The sequence below is a fragment of the Alosa sapidissima genome, chromosome 10 (genome assembly GCF_018492685.1).
Source record: "Alosa sapidissima isolate fAloSap1 chromosome 10, fAloSap1.pri, whole genome shotgun sequence".
Lineage (NCBI taxonomy): Eukaryota > Metazoa > Chordata > Actinopteri > Clupeiformes > Clupeidae > Alosa > Alosa sapidissima.
In genome coordinates, this window is record NC_055966.1 from 36,330,631 (window position 1) to 36,350,211 (window position 19,581).

The 19,581-nt window shown below is 41.0% G+C and overlaps 1 protein-coding gene across 3 annotated transcripts; it reads right to left on the reverse strand.

The window, feature by feature from the left end:
• Positions 1-95: 95 nt before the first annotated feature.
• them4 (thioesterase superfamily member 4) lies at positions 96-17,900 on the reverse strand. 3 transcript variants are annotated; one of them, XM_042106825.1, is made up of 7 exons: positions 17,819-17,900; positions 6,114-6,294; positions 4,654-4,840; positions 3,712-3,874; positions 3,279-3,389; positions 1,330-1,454; positions 96-170 (listed from the first exon to the last, which is right to left on the reverse strand). In XM_042106825.1, the coding sequence occupies exons 2-7, from the start codon at positions 6,249-6,251 to the stop codon at positions 127-129; spliced, it is 768 nt and encodes a 255-aa protein (XP_041962759.1). In that variant the 5' UTR covers positions 6,252-6,294; positions 17,819-17,900; the 3' UTR covers positions 96-126. The 3 variants fall into 3 exon arrangements, with proteins under 3 accessions (XP_041962759.1, XP_041962757.1, XP_041962758.1); XM_042106823.1 differs by lacking the exon at positions 17,819-17,900 and adding an exon at positions 6,418-6,710; XM_042106824.1 differs by lacking the exon at positions 17,819-17,900 and adding an exon at positions 6,418-6,705 and having other exon boundaries at positions 6,114-6,316.
• Positions 17,901-19,581: the final 1,681 nt, after the last annotated feature.

Sequence of the window (19,581 nt, forward strand, 5' to 3'; positions counted from 1 at the left end):
GACATAATAACTATGCTCTCATACAAACACACCACCACTCATGTCGTCTCCGGCTTCGGCTGCAAGGTGAGTTTCCACAGTTTTTTTCCGTTTTCTTTTTGTGGCACAGGTTGTTCGGTTCGCACATCACGTTCCAAATAGGTGGCCCACATTGATTGCCACAAATAACCCTGTGAAAAGAAACACACGCACACACACACACACAGTGCAGTCAAGATGTGGTGTTTATCTGGAAAAGCATGAAAATGGAGCAGAATGGACACACATAAATAAAATGGCAACGGAAAAACCTCACTGTGCACAGCACTAGACCGCGGGTCCCAGATACAGTGGAAGTGCTCAGAACATACTGTAATCAACCACAACGCAGGGTGTGTGTGTGTGTGTGTGTGTGTGTGTGTGTGTGTGTGTGTGTGTGTGTGTGTGTGTGTGTGTGTGGGCCATTTCAGATAAACATATGAGAGAAACATGATAAGTCCATACATGTTTAGCATTTAGGGGAGTCCACAACATGATAAGTGTAAGTGTGTGTGTGTGTGTGAGTGTACACTACCAGTCAAAAGTTTGGGGTCATTCCACTCCATTATAGACGGAATACCAGCTGAGATCATTGATGATTGTTTTTTATTCAGGGCAGAAGTTCAGATTACATTATGCGCTTACATAATTGCAAAAGGGTTCTCCAATGTCCAAAACCCTTTTGCAATTATGTAAGCACATAATGTAATCTGAACTTCTGCCCTGAATAAAAAACAAAAAAACAATGCAACTGATTTTAGCTGGCATAAGCTTTGCAAATAAACCAAGACATATTTTGGTTATAATCTCCATAACTTTTACAAAATCTAAGCAAGAAAGGGCCAAACAAATAACATTAATATTTCAACATGGCAGTCTAGAGCTATGCAGACACAGGAGACGCAGAACTTCGGACCGCTCACAACGGCGTTAAAGCAAAAGTGTAGCCACTACACTGAACGTAGAAGCATGAGTGGGAGTGACCACTATGAGTATATGAGTGTGTGTTTATGAGTGTGTGTTTATGAGTGTGAGAAAGTGCATGTGTGCGTATGTGTGTGTGTGTGTGTGTGTGTGTGTGTGTGTGTGTGTGTGTGTGTGTGTGTGTGTATGCATGTATGTATGAGTATGAGTGTGTGTGTGTTCATGAGTGGGTGTTTATGAGTGTGTGAATAAGTGCATGTTTATGTGTGTGTGTGTGTGTGTGTGTGTGTGTGTGTGTGTGTGTGTGTGTATGTAGGAATGTGTGTGCGTGCGTGCGTGCGAAGAACCATCATCATTGAGAGATAAGCAGGACTGCATGCTCCATACCTGTGGCCTCTGTGTGCAGCCTGGCTCCATCTGCGCTGGTAACCTGACAGGAAATGAGGGTTTTGCGGCCCTCGGTCTTCTCCAGCGCACTGCGCACCAACACTACACTGCCCAGAGAGATGGGGCTGGAAAGACAAAAGGTCATCGTCAGAGAAACCCGCCACACAAGCAAATATACCAACGAGAAAGTGCGCACACAACACCAAAACAACCTACTGATGAGAGCAGTGTAAAGGAGAGAAGGCCATCAGCATAGCAGAATTTATTCACAAAACAAGAGCTTAATGATACAGTACTGTTGCAAACTGGTTGCTTTCTAGAGGTTGCTTGTGTGGATCAGTTTTGAAATGTTCTCTAAGGACAGAGAGGCACTGCAACCTATGGAGTATTTTTTTACAACTTGAAGCGATGGTCCGGTGTAAACACTACCTAGGGTCTATTAATGGGTGGTCAAACTTTTGAAACATATTAGTCAAATAAAAAACATAATTTAAATGTTTGCATGGATATGAACAACTTTGAACTTAACTGAATGTCTAGATTATACACAACAAGTTTAAGATGAAAATAACTGATGAGCCTCCTCTTACAGAACTCTTGTGTTAAAAGTGAAAAAGAAAAAAAAATGTTTTATTTCGACTAAAACTAAATCTACATAGCCCAGAATGGCACTTTAGAGCACATACCTTCACCAAGGCACAATAATGACCTTAAATTAAATGTCAACACCCTATATATGCCAGATTTTAAGGTCCACCCATGTCTACAGTTAGGAACTAAATTATTCATACCCATGGCGAATATTGATTTAATGTTTCTCTTTAATTTCTCTTGACCAATATGTTTGTTCTGATTGAAAATGACACTGCCAGATGGCCTTCTCAAAGTACACGGTAACACTAAAACAAGGGGCTACATTAAGACTCTGGAGGAACAGATCAGGCAGTCTGCCGAGAGACCTGCTCCAATAGGCATCATTGGACCATTAAACCACACAATGATCCAAAACATACAGCCAAACAATGAAATAAATGGTTAACGAGAACAATACCAACATTTTAGAGTGGCCCAGTCATAGTCCAGATCTCAATCTGTCAAAAAGTGAGCACAAGGCCAGAGTGATGGCAAAGAATCATTCCTGCCTCAAAACCTGGATTGCTGCTAAAAAGGTGCAGTCTAGAATCATTGTGGAGGCATAGAGAGGCTTGGTAGGTATTATAAAAAAAAAACGTTTTGAGATCTGTGAATGCAAATAAAGATTTTTCATAAAAATGTTAAAAAAGATAAAATCGCTTCTTTTTTTGATTCCATGTTTCTCCCACATTGTCTTACAACATTTTAGCATGTGGCAGTGTCATTTTCATTCAGAACAAACATATCAAGTCAAGAGAAAATCAATATTATACAGTATCAATATTTGCCAGGGGTATGAGTAATTGTTTAACTGTATGTGTTTTTGGTTGATTGGTTAGTACTGTATGTGTGTGATCATTTCAATGCATGCATTATTCCCTGGGAAACTAATGACAACGCTAGAATTGCCGTCCCCTCGCATAGTTAAGAAAGTAATGAAAACAGAATCCTAGATTCATTCGAAATCTGATTAGGTTCATCCCTGGCCAAAGCCCAATCCCACCACCAAGGTTGGTAGAAAGCCAGCCAGTAGTTGCTGCACCATACTGCCAACAAACAAATAGACACAGGTGAAAACATAACCTCTTTGGTGGGTAACGATCGGTTCAGCTCACAATTCTCGTAATACAAGTGAGATGGTTATCCAGAACATTCTTTCCTTCCCATAGATTATTTACTTGTGCTACCACATTTGTAAACCACTTTGGAGAGGAACATCAAATGACTAAGTGCAATGTATAAAGAGAATGCATTTAGCATTTCCTGAGACCATAGCAAAGGTGGAACTGAAGCACCTGCGTTCCCCTGTAAGTTACCTGCGGTAATTGATGTTGAGGTTAGCCGTCATGACTGGCCCAGCCAGGTAGGTTGCGATTGTTCCAGTGACAGAGTCTATGATGGTGGCGATCGCTCCACCATGGACATGCCTAGTGGTTGAATCAATAACGGTAGTCACACAATAGTATTCACAAATAGCACAATGCACAATAGCATTTACAATAACACAATGGTCATGGCCACTATTGGTCACTACACTCCTCTCACAACCTGGTTACACATCCTTATACTTTTTATGTACTTCAAAAATACTTTTGCTAAATGTAGGCTTACCAACTTCTTTTATTTAAAACTGCTTACTGTTCATTTTAACTATTGTAATGATCATATCCTGTAAGCTAAATTCCATAAATACTATAAATGTGTAGTAATGTGCTACTCGGTCATTCCTTATTAGGGGTCAGTCCTTACCCTGGGGGTCCCTCCAAAAGATGTCCAGCTTGGAAGATGCACACACAGCTCTTCTCTTGTTTGTTGAGGAAGACCACATACTCAAAGCTCGCTCCCGGTTCTTCAGTGTTCCGAGTGAAGAGCCTGGCTTTGGCCTGTAGGACCTTACTGAGACACTGGCCACCTGGAGGGGAGAGGACGGACAAAGAGCTGACTGGAGGCCTTGAGTGTGTCATGGTCATGTCATTGAGTGGTCCTTCTGTAAGCTTCTCTCATCCTCACTAAACTCTGGATCTCACTCATAGTGACCATTGGGTCCTTGGTTACCTGTCTAACACAGGCCCTTTGTCCCCATTACTCAGTTTGGCTGGAAGGCCAGATCTAGGAAGACTATGGTTGTTCCAAATCTTTTCTATTTGAGAATGATGGAGGATACCGTGCTCTAGAGCACTTTCAGTGCTGCAGAAATGTTCTAGTCTCCTTCACCAGATCTGTCTTCCCACAACCCTGTCTCGCAGGTCTACAGACAATTCTTTCAACCTGTTGCTTGGTTTTCACTCTGACATACACCATCAACTGTCAGACCTTATAGACAGAGGTGTGCCTCTCCTAATAATGTCCATTGAATTAATTTAGGCAATCAAGTTCTAGAGGAATCTCAAGGACCATTGATAGAAGTAGGATGCACCAGAGCTCAACTGTAAGACCTCATAACAAAGGGTCTGAAAACTTGCAAATGGGATGTCTTTTATTTTTTATAGATTTACAAAACACTCCAAACACCTGCTTTTTGTGGCGTATTGGAGCATTTTGTGTAGATTGATGAGAAAAATTAAAAAATAATTCAATCTATTTTGAGATGAGTCTGATATATAACAAAATGTGGGAAACTTGAAGGGGTCTGAAAACATTCAGGTTGCACTGTACAAATGTGTGTGTGAGATTTTCAGTGTGACTGCTTACCAGTGGCATATTTAAGAGTGCGATTGTAACTGGGTAGCCTCCTCCATGGTCCCCTCTTCTTCTGTCCTTCCTCCTCAACTTCACATAGCGCGTTGTAGTGGTCATATAAGTTTCGCATCTCTGGACTCCAGGAATCATTGGGCAGGCTGTAGTCCCGTGGAGGCGACGAGAAAGGCCATGACGACATCTGCTGGCCAACAGGGTACATTACAGGTGCAATGTAAACACTTGTACATCATGTGTTTTAAAACAGACTCGAGTAAACAGTATGTAGTCTAATATAACACATAGACAATCTAGGCTATTATAACTATTTGAGACAACTTTGAGGCATCACATCACCACTATAAGGTAAGGCAAGGATACAAGGAAGTTTATTGTCACATGCATATAGTTACTGGAAGTAAGAAATGCAGTGAAATTATGTCTGGTGTCAGCCTATTTGTGCATTTATGGGGGGGTAAAAAGTGCAGTAGAAGAGGGGTTTAGTAGATTAAGTGGCAAGGGCTGCATAACATAGGTGGGGGGGTGATTGGGATGGGGGGGGGCACCAACAAGGAGCACCCAAGAGCAACAGGGGCAAGGAAAAACTCCCTTACAAAGGAAGAAACCTTGGGCAGATCCACGGCTCAAGGGGCTAACCCAACTGCCAGGGGTCTTGGTGTGTGTGTTGGGGGGATGACAAGGGAGATGGGATAGTGTGCTGTGTATGTGGGGAGAGGGCAGTATGCAATATGGAGAAGCTTCCTCATGAGACAGTGTGCTGTGTATTGGCGGGGGGGGGGGGGGGGGCAGTGTGCTGTAAGTATGTTGGGAATGTGTGTTGGAGAAGCTTCCCGATTAAATAATGTGCTGTGTATGTAGGGGAGAGGGGGGGGGGGGGGTGCAGTGTACTGGAAGTATGGTGAAGGGACTTACTATTGCAAGCAGAGTACTGTATGTATGATGTATGTGAGTGATGACAGTGAAGATGTGTGTGTGTGGGCGGGAGGGGAGTGGAGCAGAGCAGTGACTGTGTGTGTGTGTGTGTGTGTGTGTGTAGTGTGTGTGTGGGTAGGTAGGTGTAAGTATGTAGAGGATGTGTGTTGGAGAAGATCCTGAAGACAATGTGCTGTGTATGTAGGGAGGGGGGGCAGTGTGCAGCAAGTATGTAGAGGAGGCTTACTGTAGCAAGCAGTGTGCTGTATGTATGTGAGGTGATGACAGTGATGATGTAAGTGTGTGTGTGTTTTTTGTATGTGTGTTGGGGATGGGGATGGGGATGGGGGGGGGGCAGAAAGGCTAGGCAATCAAGGACATGGGTAGATGGAGGGGAAATCAAAAATAATAAATAAAAAGTTCTATGGAGATGTGCAAAAGTTAAGGCCACGCGTATGAGAACAGAGATGGGTAAAGGTCAAGACAACTGCGACAAATGACAAATTAATGATCGAAACAAGTGGCATAAATGTTCACTTTACCGTCAGAACACGAACACCCACACCCATAGACTGAGATACAGGCACCCGGTTGATCGGCTGCCGACCGGCGAGTCCACTCCATTTCATTCCATGTCGATGAAGTCCTCGTACCACTTGAAAACCTTGTCGTATCATCATGCCGACAGGCACCTTTGCTATTGATCCTTCGAGGTGTCTGGGTCTAGAAAAAGAGAGCTTCTTTCCTGTGATGAGTTTAAGATCAAACAAACGCCACTCGTCACACACACAAACCCTACTTAATTATTATGATGCTAGTAACCGGTTATCTAATATCTCGTCATACTCTTGAATGTTGGTTTGCCGGTGAAGGTTGGCTAGATGACTGGCATACATCTGTTGTTCTGCTAGAAGAAAGAACACATTTTCCTCCAAACAGTACGTGCAAACATTTTGACACGTTTTCAACGCCTGTGTCTTGAAAAAGATAACATGACATTCAATGGTAAAGTGACATGAGGAGATGACAGGTTTCCGGGTTGCCACAGAAAAACATGTGTAACACAGTCACATGGCTTAAATTCACTACTCTGATTGGTGGTGTAGTGAATTGGTTTACTGACAATTTCCGGTAGGCAGAGTGGCGAAGTCCCGCCCCTTCCGTTTGCCTCCATGGGACCTATCTTTCAAAAAAATTTGAACGGCAGTCTATGGCGAAAAAGAAATTATTTTCTGGTCCCGGTTGACTTGTGCCTTGAATTACCCATATGATGTTTGTCAATTTTAAAGACAATTTTTCATGTAAAGACATTTGCAGTTTGTTTCGTAACTATTTAATTACAACATCGTAGTTCCAACGACTACAAACCTACCCATCTGTCGCGCTAGTGACGTTAGCTCATTCACAGCCACACTAGATTATACAAGCATACCAGCAACAGGTCTTAATTGGGCTTTCCTTGCCGAAGAAAATATCATGAGTCAGAGGATTAAACACATCAGGTAAGTTGTATTCGTCCATAGACTGTACATTACATACTGTTAAGTGACATAGCAGGCAGCAAGATGCAACCGTTAACTAGCATAACAGCTCTTATCGTTTCATTACATAGACTGTATATATAGAACTGGACAGTGTGCCGTCTGTTCTATATATACAGTCTATGTTTCATTACGTTGGTGACGTACATCGTTCGAGACGAGAGATGTAGTCCACTGAGTGGATTTGCACAAAACCAACATAAGTCTATCGAACAACAGTACTTTCTTGACGTGAAAAATTATCTTTTAAATTCACACACATCATATGTGAAATTCGTTGCACAATTCAAACTGGACCAAAAAATAATTGTTATCTCTCCATTAACTCCCGTTAATAATTTTTTGAAAGACTGAGTGGCGGGACTTCGCCACTCAGTAACGTAGTAACCACGTTGTTATGCCAACATCATGATTAATTTATAATGATGAAAAGCTAGCCAGTAGCCACACACCAGGGAAGTTTTCATTTAGAAGTTGAGTCATTTTTAGTTAATACGACTGAAAACGGATTGAAATAAGGATGTTTGGAACAGAGCGTCGTTCTAAAAACAAACTTGTGCAAGGAGAAAGGGACAGAATTAAGGTAATAACGTTAGGTGGCTGAATTTTTAAAATGACAACAGTTTAACAGTTAATGTAGCAGCTAAGGCGACATTGTATTGGGAAGCTTGCCTGAGCTGAGGTTTATGTCACGACTCAGTAACGTTAGGCTAATTAATGTTAATTTAACGTTGCTAAATTAGTAAACCTTACCTGGATTAGCCTACAATCGTTTCCTTAGCCAAATAACGTTAACGATGATTAACTCCATCCATCCATTCCTATCAGGAACTAGGCCTATGCTTTGGCTAAAGACTGGGCAAAGCCTACTTTTTCTTAGGATGTTGAGGGACCAAAGGAATAGAAGGCTACAGTAGTCAGATTTTTTTAAAAGCTTTGTTTTGGTTGTAATTCTCACAGAAAGATGAGGAAATGACAGGGAGAATTGCAGAACTGGAGAGGTGAGTCTGAGTGTCTACTTCGGGATAATGAATGATCATATTAGCTTTGGATGTAGAACTAGTTATAACCGGTTATAACAGTTACATAAATGTGTGCACATGAAAATAAAATTTCATATGCATAGCCTACTGTATGAAGACTATGTTAAATAAGTCTTTGCATACCTATCTTCCACACTCCTTTATGAGCTCTACCATATCCATTTGTAGTCTGTCTGGTGAGCTCAAATAAATAGACTTACAAACATTTCATAGTCAATGTCAGAGACAGTTATACAAATAATAATTTAAAAAAAATGTGTAATAATTTGTGGATCTACTGATGTACAGTTTCTAATGTACTGTCCAAATCATGTTCCTTATAGGCTAAGTTCTCTGTCAATCTTTTATGCTTCCAGCATCAGGAAAGTTGTGCTGAGGGCTGAGTTTGAATGTGCCACCCAGTCCTCCTCAGCCAAAGGCATGAAGCTACGCGAGCTGAGGCAGCAAAGAGAGAACCAGTTGGCTCTCCAAGCGCTCACGCTGGTGAGAAGGCCTGCTTTATGCCACCACTGTGGCCACTCATAAACATAAACATAAATTATCACATTCATCTAATCTTTCCTAACGATCCGCTAGCTGCCTGCCCCATAAGCAGGCCATCAAAAAAACGTGTCTCTGTAAGCAGCCTAGGATCCGAGATCTGTACACAAAAAACAATTGCTACCAACAGGGGTTGGCAACCCCTCAAAAGCAAAATAAAGTGTTTTAACCAATAACAGACGAGATGAGCGTTTAGGAGAGTTTTAATTGCACGGGAGGGAGGGGGAGGGAATAGCGAGCGGGCTCTCTGTTTTGTTTGAATGTCAACAGAAGTGACGTATCCCCGCTACAGGGTTCCTACGCAGTATGGAAAACCTGGAAAAGTATGGAATTTGATTTTAGTAATTTCCAGGTCTGGATAAGTATGGAAAAAAGAAACAAGGGTATGGAGAAATATTTGTGTTTCCAGACTATTGCATCTGCAGTACTAATCACTTCACTCGGGTCATAATGAACCATTCCTACTGTTGTGTAGCTTAAGTTGTCAGTCCACATAATCAAGATACAATTGAATGGAGGTCCTCAGAAAAAAATCTCTCCCACAAGGGGACCCTGATACCAAAACCAAATCGAAAACCCCAGTTCTATGCACGTGCCCTATACCTAGCTCTGCTATTTTCGGCTAAAACACTGGTAGACTTTTTTGATTTTGTAAAAGTTACCAAGACATGGATACTGCATTATCTGATAAACTGTTATTACAAACAAATAATACTGTTTACGGTGATTTCTGAGGCCTCTGCCAGCAGTGCACTAGTCTCCAACATATGTAGTATACTGTATCAAATGTGAGTGCACCTTCCAACACAGCACTTCCCCATCGAAAAGTATCCAACAATGGGCAAGTGTTTTCTGAGGGCTAACAAGTTTATAATAAACATTATTATACAGCTCTTCACAATGCTAGTAGAACACTCCATTGACAATGTCTAGAATATGGTCAGAAAAATCTACCGAGAAGTTTGAACATTTGAGTATGGAAAACGTATGGAATTTTGAAATGGAAAATGTGTAGGAACCCTGCCGCTATCGCTGATACAACCTTTAAGTGCAGAGGTAGAATCAATACATGGCAGGACTTTTACTCTCTGAAGCCAGACCTTTACATCTCTGCTCTTTCTAATCTGTGACCCTGTCATTTGTGAATTCTAGTTTGGGCTTGTGGGTTCATCCATATAAGAAATTTACCTCACCCTGAGCATTAGGTTTTGATATATCCACTCTGAGTTAGTATCCTCATTCAACAAATTGCACACTGCAAGCTGGGTGCCAGTTATTTGATATTTCTTTATAGGTGAGAGTCCTGCTGTGTGTCTTACAAAAGAATATTTAAGTCCATGTGGCTCGGAGACATTCAATACTCAAGATAGTCGTTGGCAAATTCAGATCTTCCTTTTAGAAAAACAAAAAAGGTCTATGAGCTGTGCTATGAGTGCTTTACTATACTTGTTTTGTTACCCACTGTTGCCACTGAGCTGGTTTTTGCTCTGCCTTCTAGATGCCTCTCATTTAAACTATGCTGTGTGTGTGTCTCTGTGTGTGTGCGCGCGCTGTGTGTGTGTGTGTGTGTGTGTGTGTGCGTGCGTGCGTGTGTGTTTGTGCTGTGTGTGTGCGTGCGTGTGTGTGTGTGTGCGCGCTCTGTGCAGACATGAATAAAGAAGAGTGTATGATGGGAGGGGGTGAATGCATAGGCATAGGGACCATGCTGACTCATCTCCCCTGTTCTGTAGTCCCTACAATACAATGAACAAAAGCACACAGACGCCACCAAAGCCACCACCATGCAGGACATTTGAATCAGAATTACAAGTATAGTATAAAGTATATATACTCTCTTGATCCCGTGAGGGAAATTTGGTCTCTGCATTTATCCCAATCCGTGAATTAGTGAAACACACTCAGCACACAGTGAACACACAGTGAGGTGAAGCAAACACTAATCCCGACGCAGTGAGCTGCCTGCAACAACAGCTGTGCTCAGGGAGCAGTGAGGGGTTAGGTGCCTTGCTCAAGGGCACTTCAGCCGAGCCTACTGGTCGGGGTTCAAACCGGCAACCCTCCGGTTACAAGTCCGAAGCGCTAACCAGTAGGCCACGGCTGCCCCGTAATCAGAATTACAATTCCAAAACCACCACCATGCAGGCCATTTGAATCAGAATTACAAAACCACTTTCTTGTGAACAGCAGCACAGCACACACAGCACCGCACCACTAACACCTTTGGCTTAAGGATCAATAAAGTATCTATCTATCTATCTATCTATCTATCTATCTTAGGGATTTGCTGAGCCAAATTTGACTTGGCAGTGGGTATGAAAATGTTGGCAGATATTTTGCATGTTTGTTAGGGGTTTCAAGCAGAGAAGCATACACACAATGGCAAACAGTACTGGAATGTTCATCAATACTACCACCACTTGGCATGAGTGTGAGCTGTAGTTGTTAGTGACTAGTTCAGTGCCTGTACAAACATGCTATTCCTGTAGAAAACCCATAACCCAATTACCTGCCCACAGGTAGGCCTGCTTTAAAACATAGGATGATAGGAAAAACATCATTCTAGCTAAGCATTCAATAATGAATACTGAATATGATGTTATAATACATATATAATGATATTATAATGCAGTGAGTAGAATTTAAGAATGGCATGTAAAATTGTTTACAGATTTAAATGACAAGCCTAACAACTGTTTTGAGTTAATTCTATATGTTTAGCCTATTGAATAACTTGATGATAGAGAAGCCAGATTATTTGTGGAATGATCTGAAATTTGCAACAATATGACTCAAAAATAATCTCTGGTAGCCTATAAGTGACATCACGCTCTGTCTGCCACTCGTTGTCTGTACAAAATGACATAAGCCTAAAGCTTCGAGATAAGGCTATATAGACTATGTTTAGTCGATTAAATACCTTGATGATATAGAAGATAAACCATTGTGGAATGGTGCATCATCATATGAAATTTTCTGTAAATAATAAATAAACTGTAAATAATGCCGTCAATTCTAGACCAACGACGGAGATGGGAGTGACGTGAAGGTGTGACGTTTTAGTTCCTGATGCAAACTAGAATATAACATGTTGTTAAATAACCATCTGGCTCCATTTCACGAGCATGTGGACCACACATGCTATTAAAATGTATTTACCTTACCACTGTGGGCCAGGCTAACCCTTGGTGTTTACCCTTGCCTCCTTACCCCTGTATCTGTCCCCATCTGACAATACATTTACATAACTTGTCCAGCCGATTTCAGACAATTATTTAAACGGATTCCCCGGTTCTCACTGAGCCTGACCAGACATAGACATGAAATATGAATGCCCACATGCCTATACTCCCTGGCCAGCTGCTCATATGAATGCATTGCCCACATGCCTACAGTATACTCCCTGGCCAGCTGCTCATATGAATGCATTGCCCACATGCCTACAGTATACTCCCTGGCCAGCTGCTCATATGAATGCATTGCCCACATGCCTACAGTATACTCCCTGGCCAGCTGCTCATATGAATGCATTGCCCACATGCCTATACTCCCTGGCCAGCTGCTCATGAGGCGAGCCACATAGCTACAGCATCAGCATCATGTGCTCCCGGCCTTGTGAAATCAAGCTTTAAATGATGTCATGATCAGAGGTGACATGGTTTTGAGTCACGGTAGGGCCCTCAAAGGACATTGACAATGGACATTGAGGACACTGACATTGACACATGCTGTAGTTTTAAACTTTTTTATGGTTTAGAATTTATAAACATGTTTTGATGTAATAACTCTGAAGATGTGTAGACAAGTAAAAAGATGCGCTGATTTATTTGTACCTAATATCTGTCCACCGTATTCCTGAAACCTGTTTCTGTATTGGTTTTCATCTTCCATGCATTCTGTTTACATAATAACAGTCTCATTAGGCTAACTTTTTTTGTGATCAACATTTTTCATTAGAAAATATTGAGATATTACATTTACAGGCACATTTAACTTGAACATACACACCACAAACTACAGTACTCATTAGGCTAACTTGAATATTCTTCAACTTATATCACTTTGCACTCAACAGGGATATTTTGATATAACATATGACTGACAGAAAAAGTATGTTTTTACTTTTACATGGCTTAGGATGCTTCAGACACTGTCTTTGAAACCACTTGAAATCTATACAACACAGCTTTGGCGGGAAATAGAAAAACAGATTTCAGAATACTTGTTTGGCTCAGGAATAAGGCGGATACACACATGGTTTTCTTTTCAATGTCCCTGCCATTGTGTTGCATGAAATGCATGTTTGTCCGTAGATGCCTGTAAATGACTGTAAAAACTGCTGTTCAACCCAGGAAGTCTTGTGTAGTTTCCAGGCTCATTTATTTGTATGCAATAGGAGAAACAGGTGTCCATACAGTAGGTGTGGTTGCATAGGCTAGCGTGAATCCTCGTGTCCGTGTTTATCTCTGCTCAATCGCCTCCTGCAGGTGCGACGCGCTGCCCTGTCAACCCTCATGCAGCAGGAAGAGGAGCAGTACAGCAGAGAACTCCGCCAGAGAGGTCTAGTCATCTACCGGCAGAGAGTCTAAACACACGCACACACACAGGTGTTCTTTCCATTAGAGCTTATCCATTTACAATTAAAGACTGGTAATCAGTTGGAGTGTTATCTTTATGTGTGCACAGGATGACCAGGGAAATGTAGTTCTGCATCAATGGACAGCATCAACAAAGCACACATTTTGGCTGTATTCCATTTGATCTTCACCTACTTTGAATGCTCGTGGGCCATTGACCCACATGCAAAATAATCAGAGTGCTGCTTCTGTGTCCATATCCCTAAATAAATGTCCACAATCTCAGCTCCAGCTCATGGGTTAATGGGGGGTATGGCCGTACAGAATCTATTTAGTCAAAAGGTAATGGTTACAAATGCAATGAAGTAGTACTTTACAAGAACCTATGTGCTCAACGAGGAGGATAGGGGAAAAAAACTAACGTAAATTTCATCAGATTGAGGTGACATATGGGCTGATTATAACAGGTAGTAAACTCTAAAGTAAAAAGGTAAGAAAACAATTGAAATATAACAGTAAAGACACATGGCCCTTCAAAACCCAAATGAGTCATGTGATGCATAAATGACTCCTGAAGAGTTTTTTTTTTTTCACCTTAAAATAACTCATTTTGAAGGCCCATAAACTTTTAATAGCATTTTGAGCAGGTCTTATCGCTTGTAAAAAAAAAAAAGCCTGGAAGTTTACTGTTTGAGTAGGAACAGACAGACAGACAACAGAATTCTGTAGTTTTCTTATTAGGGTTTATCATGTTATGAAGATGCCAAGTTACTGTCTGCTGTGATGGAGATATGTTCACCACCACTCAAACGATAAAATCATTTCTCACTGGGCTTTGCTCTTGTGTGTTTGATGCCAGACAGGCTGATATCGTAATGTTGTTGTATCCATATGGGTCATTCTATAATTCGGGGTATTTCGCATCTCCATGATAAAGATTTAGTTATTATCAAAAAAAAAATCTTTATGGAATTAATTTTACTTTTACATGGCTTAGGATGCTTCAGACACTGTCTTTGAAACCACTTGAAATCTATACAACACAGCTTTGGCGGGAAATAGAAAAACAGATTTCAGAATACTTGTTTGGCTCAGGAATAAGGTGGATACACACATGGTTTTCTTTTCAATGTCCCTGCCATTGTGTTGCATGAAATGCATGTTTGTCCGTAGATGCCTGTAAATGACTGTAAAAACTGTTGTTCAACCCAGGAAGTCTTGTGTAGTTTCCAGGCTCATTTATTTGTATGCAATAGGAGAAACAGGTGTCCATACAGTAGGTGTGGTTATGGGTCATTCTATAATTCGGGGTATTTCGCATCTCCATGATAAAGATTTAGTTATTATCAACAACAAAAAAATCTTTATGGAATTAATTTTGAACAATTATTATTATAAAACAACCTTTCACCAATTACAATGCTTTAGATTTATTTTAGACCCAATTTATCCACAAAATATTAACTAAATGACTTATACACTTCTTATTATTGACTGTCTCTAACTACAGATTCATGCATTCAACTTGACAAAACATGATGTTATCAAGTCTAACGATCTTTTTTGGAGATTAATTTATGAACTGTTGTAACATCAGTTATATACAATGTCTAATTTCTGTATTATGCAAGATTTAAGTTTAAAAAAAAATATCATTTTTGTCTGTCTCAAAGTTCTTGTCAACTCTGTTAACTGTTGTAAAACCGCTTAAAATTCACACAGACTGAATATGAAGGAGCCTGCACGGAGAGATGTCAATTCCTCTGACAGGAAACTTTAGAAAGGCAGTGAGATATGAACAAAATATTGAGGATACACCAACAGTAGATTAATCATTCGTCAACTCTGTTATTGAAGTGAAACTCTCGTTCAATTTTTAGAAAATAATAGTTTTTCTCAGTCGCTTTGGTACATTTCTCGAATCCTCCTCGACATTTGCAAAACAGTAAGTGCATTTCTGAAAACAATTTGTACAAATAGCAAAACACCTGCAATTTTACAAAAGCCACTTTGTTGCTCAAAATCCTTAGTTCATCTCTCAAAAGTAAATATCTGTGTCAATGAACATGTCCGTGCCGTCAGAATGACAAGTCCTTGTGTTATTGTGTACGGATAAGACAGTCAAATTGCTTAGTCATGTTGTCAATATAACCGTGTACTCTGGGGGGATGTTCTGATGTAAACTAGGCCTATGGCTAAAGTTTTGATGACAATTATTGTAAATTGTAGGTTACACCTTAGTGTATATGGGAGTTTGATTGCAAGAGACTGGATTCACATTTCCGCTTTTACTGTTTGTACTGTCATTTGTTGAAAGACCATGCTATGTTGTGAACATATTTCTCAGAAATGTTTTTTTCTCTAACTTAACAAACAGAATATGCACGGTCACCTTACAATAGTTCAGTTAGCCTAATGACCTTCTAATTGTTGCCAGCAGCCAGCCAGACATGGAGCTAGCTTCTAAGCTTAACTAAAGTTAACGTTAGCTAGTCGCTAGCGGTTAACATTACAGACTAAGTAATAATGTTCTAGACTATACAAAGAAGACGAATGCAGGGCTCTCAAGTGTCACGCATTGAGCGTGACAGTCCCTCATTTCAGTCTTTTGTCACGCTCTCCCGCCACACATTGTATTTCTCACGCAGAAAAACTATTTATATTTAATATGCTGCCGCAGCGCCCAAAATGTCTCTGGCCGCGCCGCTCTCACTATGGAACCGGCAGGAATCAAGCGCGTCTCCAAGAGTTGAGCCTGCCACTTATTAGCCAATCAAAAATAACGAGAGGGCTACACAATAGCCAATCAGAAAATAGCTCTATTGTATCTGGGTAAGATTTAACGCAACAACCAATGAAAAACGTGTATCCTGGAATTGTTGAACGTGAACCTGTTAGCCTACTTACTTCTTCCAAGTTTCGTTCACCTTGGAGCTGCGAGCATCAGTTCATGGTTTCAGCAGAGAGTAAGTCATCTTTTAATGTTACAACAAATCCACAACTTGTTTGACACAAACAATGACAACGTGACTGCTGCTATAGAGAATGTTTCCCAGATAATTAGCATCAGTTGTTCATGACTGTCTGTAACTTAGCCAACAGTTTCACAGCCTGTTCACTGACACTTGCTCAGAACAAGTAGCCTATAGTAATACTTTCGTTCACACGATGACTGACATATTGTCACATTCTAAACATCTCTCTCTCCAAATAGGCTTAATCATTTTATTAGCACTAAACAAATTAAAGTGGATTGCATAGCCTATTGTTATAGGTCACTTTTAAAATCATGTCATATTATATAATTATATCCTGGCCATGGATGCATTAATCATTGCATCTGTATTAAAAAATGTCGGGTAAAAAGCAATTAAGCATCCTCTCATTCACCCTGAGAGGAAAGCCCCTAAAAGGTCCAGGTTAGTGGATGCTCAGAGGTGGTGAAAAGGCCCATTATTGAATTGTCAGTGCCATGTGTCAAATCTTTTCTTTTGCAAATCTGAGCAATTATAAATGTTTTGCCCCATTTTGACTTAGGAGGGCATTGCAATTTGCGCCTACATACTTTAGCCAATAATCAAATGCCTGCTCTCTTTTGGAAAGCTGAGACACTGTTGGAAAACAATTAGAATAACTGTGTGATGTACTGACACAAAGTTACAAAGGCTAGATTATTCTTTTGTTTTTCTACCGGATAACAAGCATCTTTGAACTGACCACATTTCAGCGCTCTCTAGGTCTTGACTTGATATGATTTGAGTCCTAGCATTAGGTCTTGTCATGCTGTGTGCAAAAGTAGATCAATATAGAATGACAACATGAGCACTTTAGACTATTATTTGCCAAGGTATGTTCATGCATTTTGTAAAATGCCCTATAACTCCCCATAGGACTTTGGGTTCTCCAAAATGCATACTGGCAATCAAATGCTTACTGCATATGAACCCCTTATAAGCATAATCTTGGCCTCAAATGAAAGGTGACTTATATTCTGATATGACTACACTAAATATGGAATAATTACAAAAAATACAAATCTTTACAATTTCTATTTCAATTCGGTGTGTATAAGATGGGCTATTCTGCACAACTAATATTGAATCAACTGGTAACCGACCTGGGACTGGTGTATGCTAGCTGGTGATGCTAGTTGCGCGTGTAAATCCTCACACCCCTAACCTTAAGAACAGCTCTAACCGCTGAGTTGGAAGCTTGGACTTGCTCGACTCCCATGCCGGTGTGTGTTGAGGTGGCGGGTTCGAGGGCCGTGAGCAGTGGACGAAACAACCTCATTTTACACTGGGACATCTAAAGGCATATTAATAACAGCAACATGTTGTAGTATTATTACACCCTCCGACGGGGGGTGGCGGGGGGGATTGTCGATGGGGAATGTCACTCTTGCCTGTCCTCAAAACTTGAGAGCCCTGCGAATGTTGAAGTTAAGCTACACTAACATATTTCTCAGAAACATACTCAGATGAAATTTTACACAAGCCACAGTTTTTCGGTCATCACAAATGCCCGAATTCAGCAACGGGATTCTTACCTGAAGAAACCTCTGCCCACTGCCAGATGCCGTTGTTGTCTGTCTCGAAGATTCGTCTCTGGTTGTCTTCTTCGAGTGAGGAGGGCTGTCAATCACTCTTCAAACACGGCCAATCACAGCAGAGCTAGTACCAAACCTGGTTACCGCCCCCAAGTAGAGCAGAAATTCACTTTGCGCGAGCAGAAATCAACTTCGAGAGAGCTGAGTGATTTTCGAGTGAGCGCTGGTCAGATTCCTCCTCGCTCGCAGCATATTTTTCCTTGCTCGGGGAGCAGTTTCCTCTGAGTGCGTGCGCACAGAGAGTATTTGCGCGCTCACAGTGAATATTTACTAGTGTGAAATAATATAATACGCCCGTGTGCATGTTTTATCGCTCGAGTGCTTTATGGCACTTTTCTATCGCCATAAAACTCCACCCATGGAAACTCAGAATCCGTGTATCTGGCATATCTGGTAGCCTAATGTCAGATGGGATTATTATGCCTGATGAGACAGTATGGCTTTGTGTTATTTTTCTTGGTTGGCATGTTCACAGTGTGATTATATGACACAAATTTAATGGAGTGTGAACACAGCAAAGATTGTGGTGGCGATGTGCAGTGTTTTCCTGATTGCAATTCAGCACGTGTGTTTGTTTACAAGTTGCACTAAAAGCCTACTGCGGACATTAGCGACAGCTCCAGGTGTCCCCCATCAACTTACCAGCCATCACGCCTCCCAATCAGCCTTTTGCTGGACTTGGAATACTTCCCACGGGGCGCTGCTCCGATCCGGTCCGATCTTTTCTAGTTCCTGGGATCATTGACGTGTTGGGTGTTTTTGGGCGAAGATAGTTCCGTAAGGAGGAAGACACACCTGTCTGCATAGACGAAACGATTTCTCAGGATATGCGTCACCATTTTGAGGTCCATCCTATAATTTAAAAAGGTACATACGAGTGAAAGCGTAACATCTGTATGGGATTACCTCAGTGTCATGAACTACCCGGGTACTTGCTTTACTCTGCTGATGGCAGGAATTTTGTACTTGACTGTTGTTATCTACAATAAAAGAGAGCAGGAGGTACGCCTGGCCAAATATATCAATTTTGAGGAAAACAGGCTGACAGATACCAAAGATGTCTTACTTGAAACCTTGATGGAGATGTCCAACAGCGAAAGCAAGTGGGATCAAATGAAGAAAGAACTAGAGGAACTCATAGCAAACCTTGTGACCCAGCGGACCGCGGCAAAGAACGTAGAGCTGGAACGAGACCAGTGCACTGAAGTGGCGGTAAGAGAGGGGGGGGGGGGGTGGTTAAACTTAGATAGATAGATAGATAGATAGATAGATAGATACTTTATTGATCCCCAGGGGAAATTCAAGGTCTCAGCAGCATACAGACAACACAAACACATTCTTTAACAGCAGAAAGAGTAATTAAAGTATAATATAAAAACACAACTAAGCAATAAGGATAATAAAGAATATGCTAAATATACTAAAATACAAATTATACTAACTAACACTTAATCTAAATCAATTCTAAAAACAGTATCCACATAGTGGTGATCCACATCATTCAGAGGCGCTTGCAATGACTGAGGCAGGGACTGAGCCTGTGTTTCTCTGTGCATAGTAAGGTATGGTAAGGTGCTCTGTGTGAATGAGTGTCATGGTGGTAGTGCAATGGTGATAGTGGTCATGGTGATAGTGCAAATGAGTAAGTCCAACAGTACAACAATGCAGACATAAAGTAAAGTAAGGTCTATATATCTATATAT

What these genes read in the sequence shown, in the direction of transcription:
- them4 (XM_042106823.1), bottom strand. Translation starts at nt 6,467, where the DNA reads ATGTATGCCAGTCATCTAGCCAACCTTCACCGGCAAACCAACATTCAA. An exon ending in TGGGTGTTCGTGTTCTGACG is followed by an intron (nt 4,841 to 6,113) that starts GTAAAGTGAACA and finishes GTTGGCCAGCAG; the next exon opens with ATGTCGTCATGGCCTTTCTC. An exon ending in CACTCTTAAATATGCCACTG is followed by an intron (nt 3,875 to 4,653) that starts GTAAGCAGTCAC and finishes TCTCCCCTCCAG; the next exon opens with GTGGCCAGTGTCTCAGTAAG.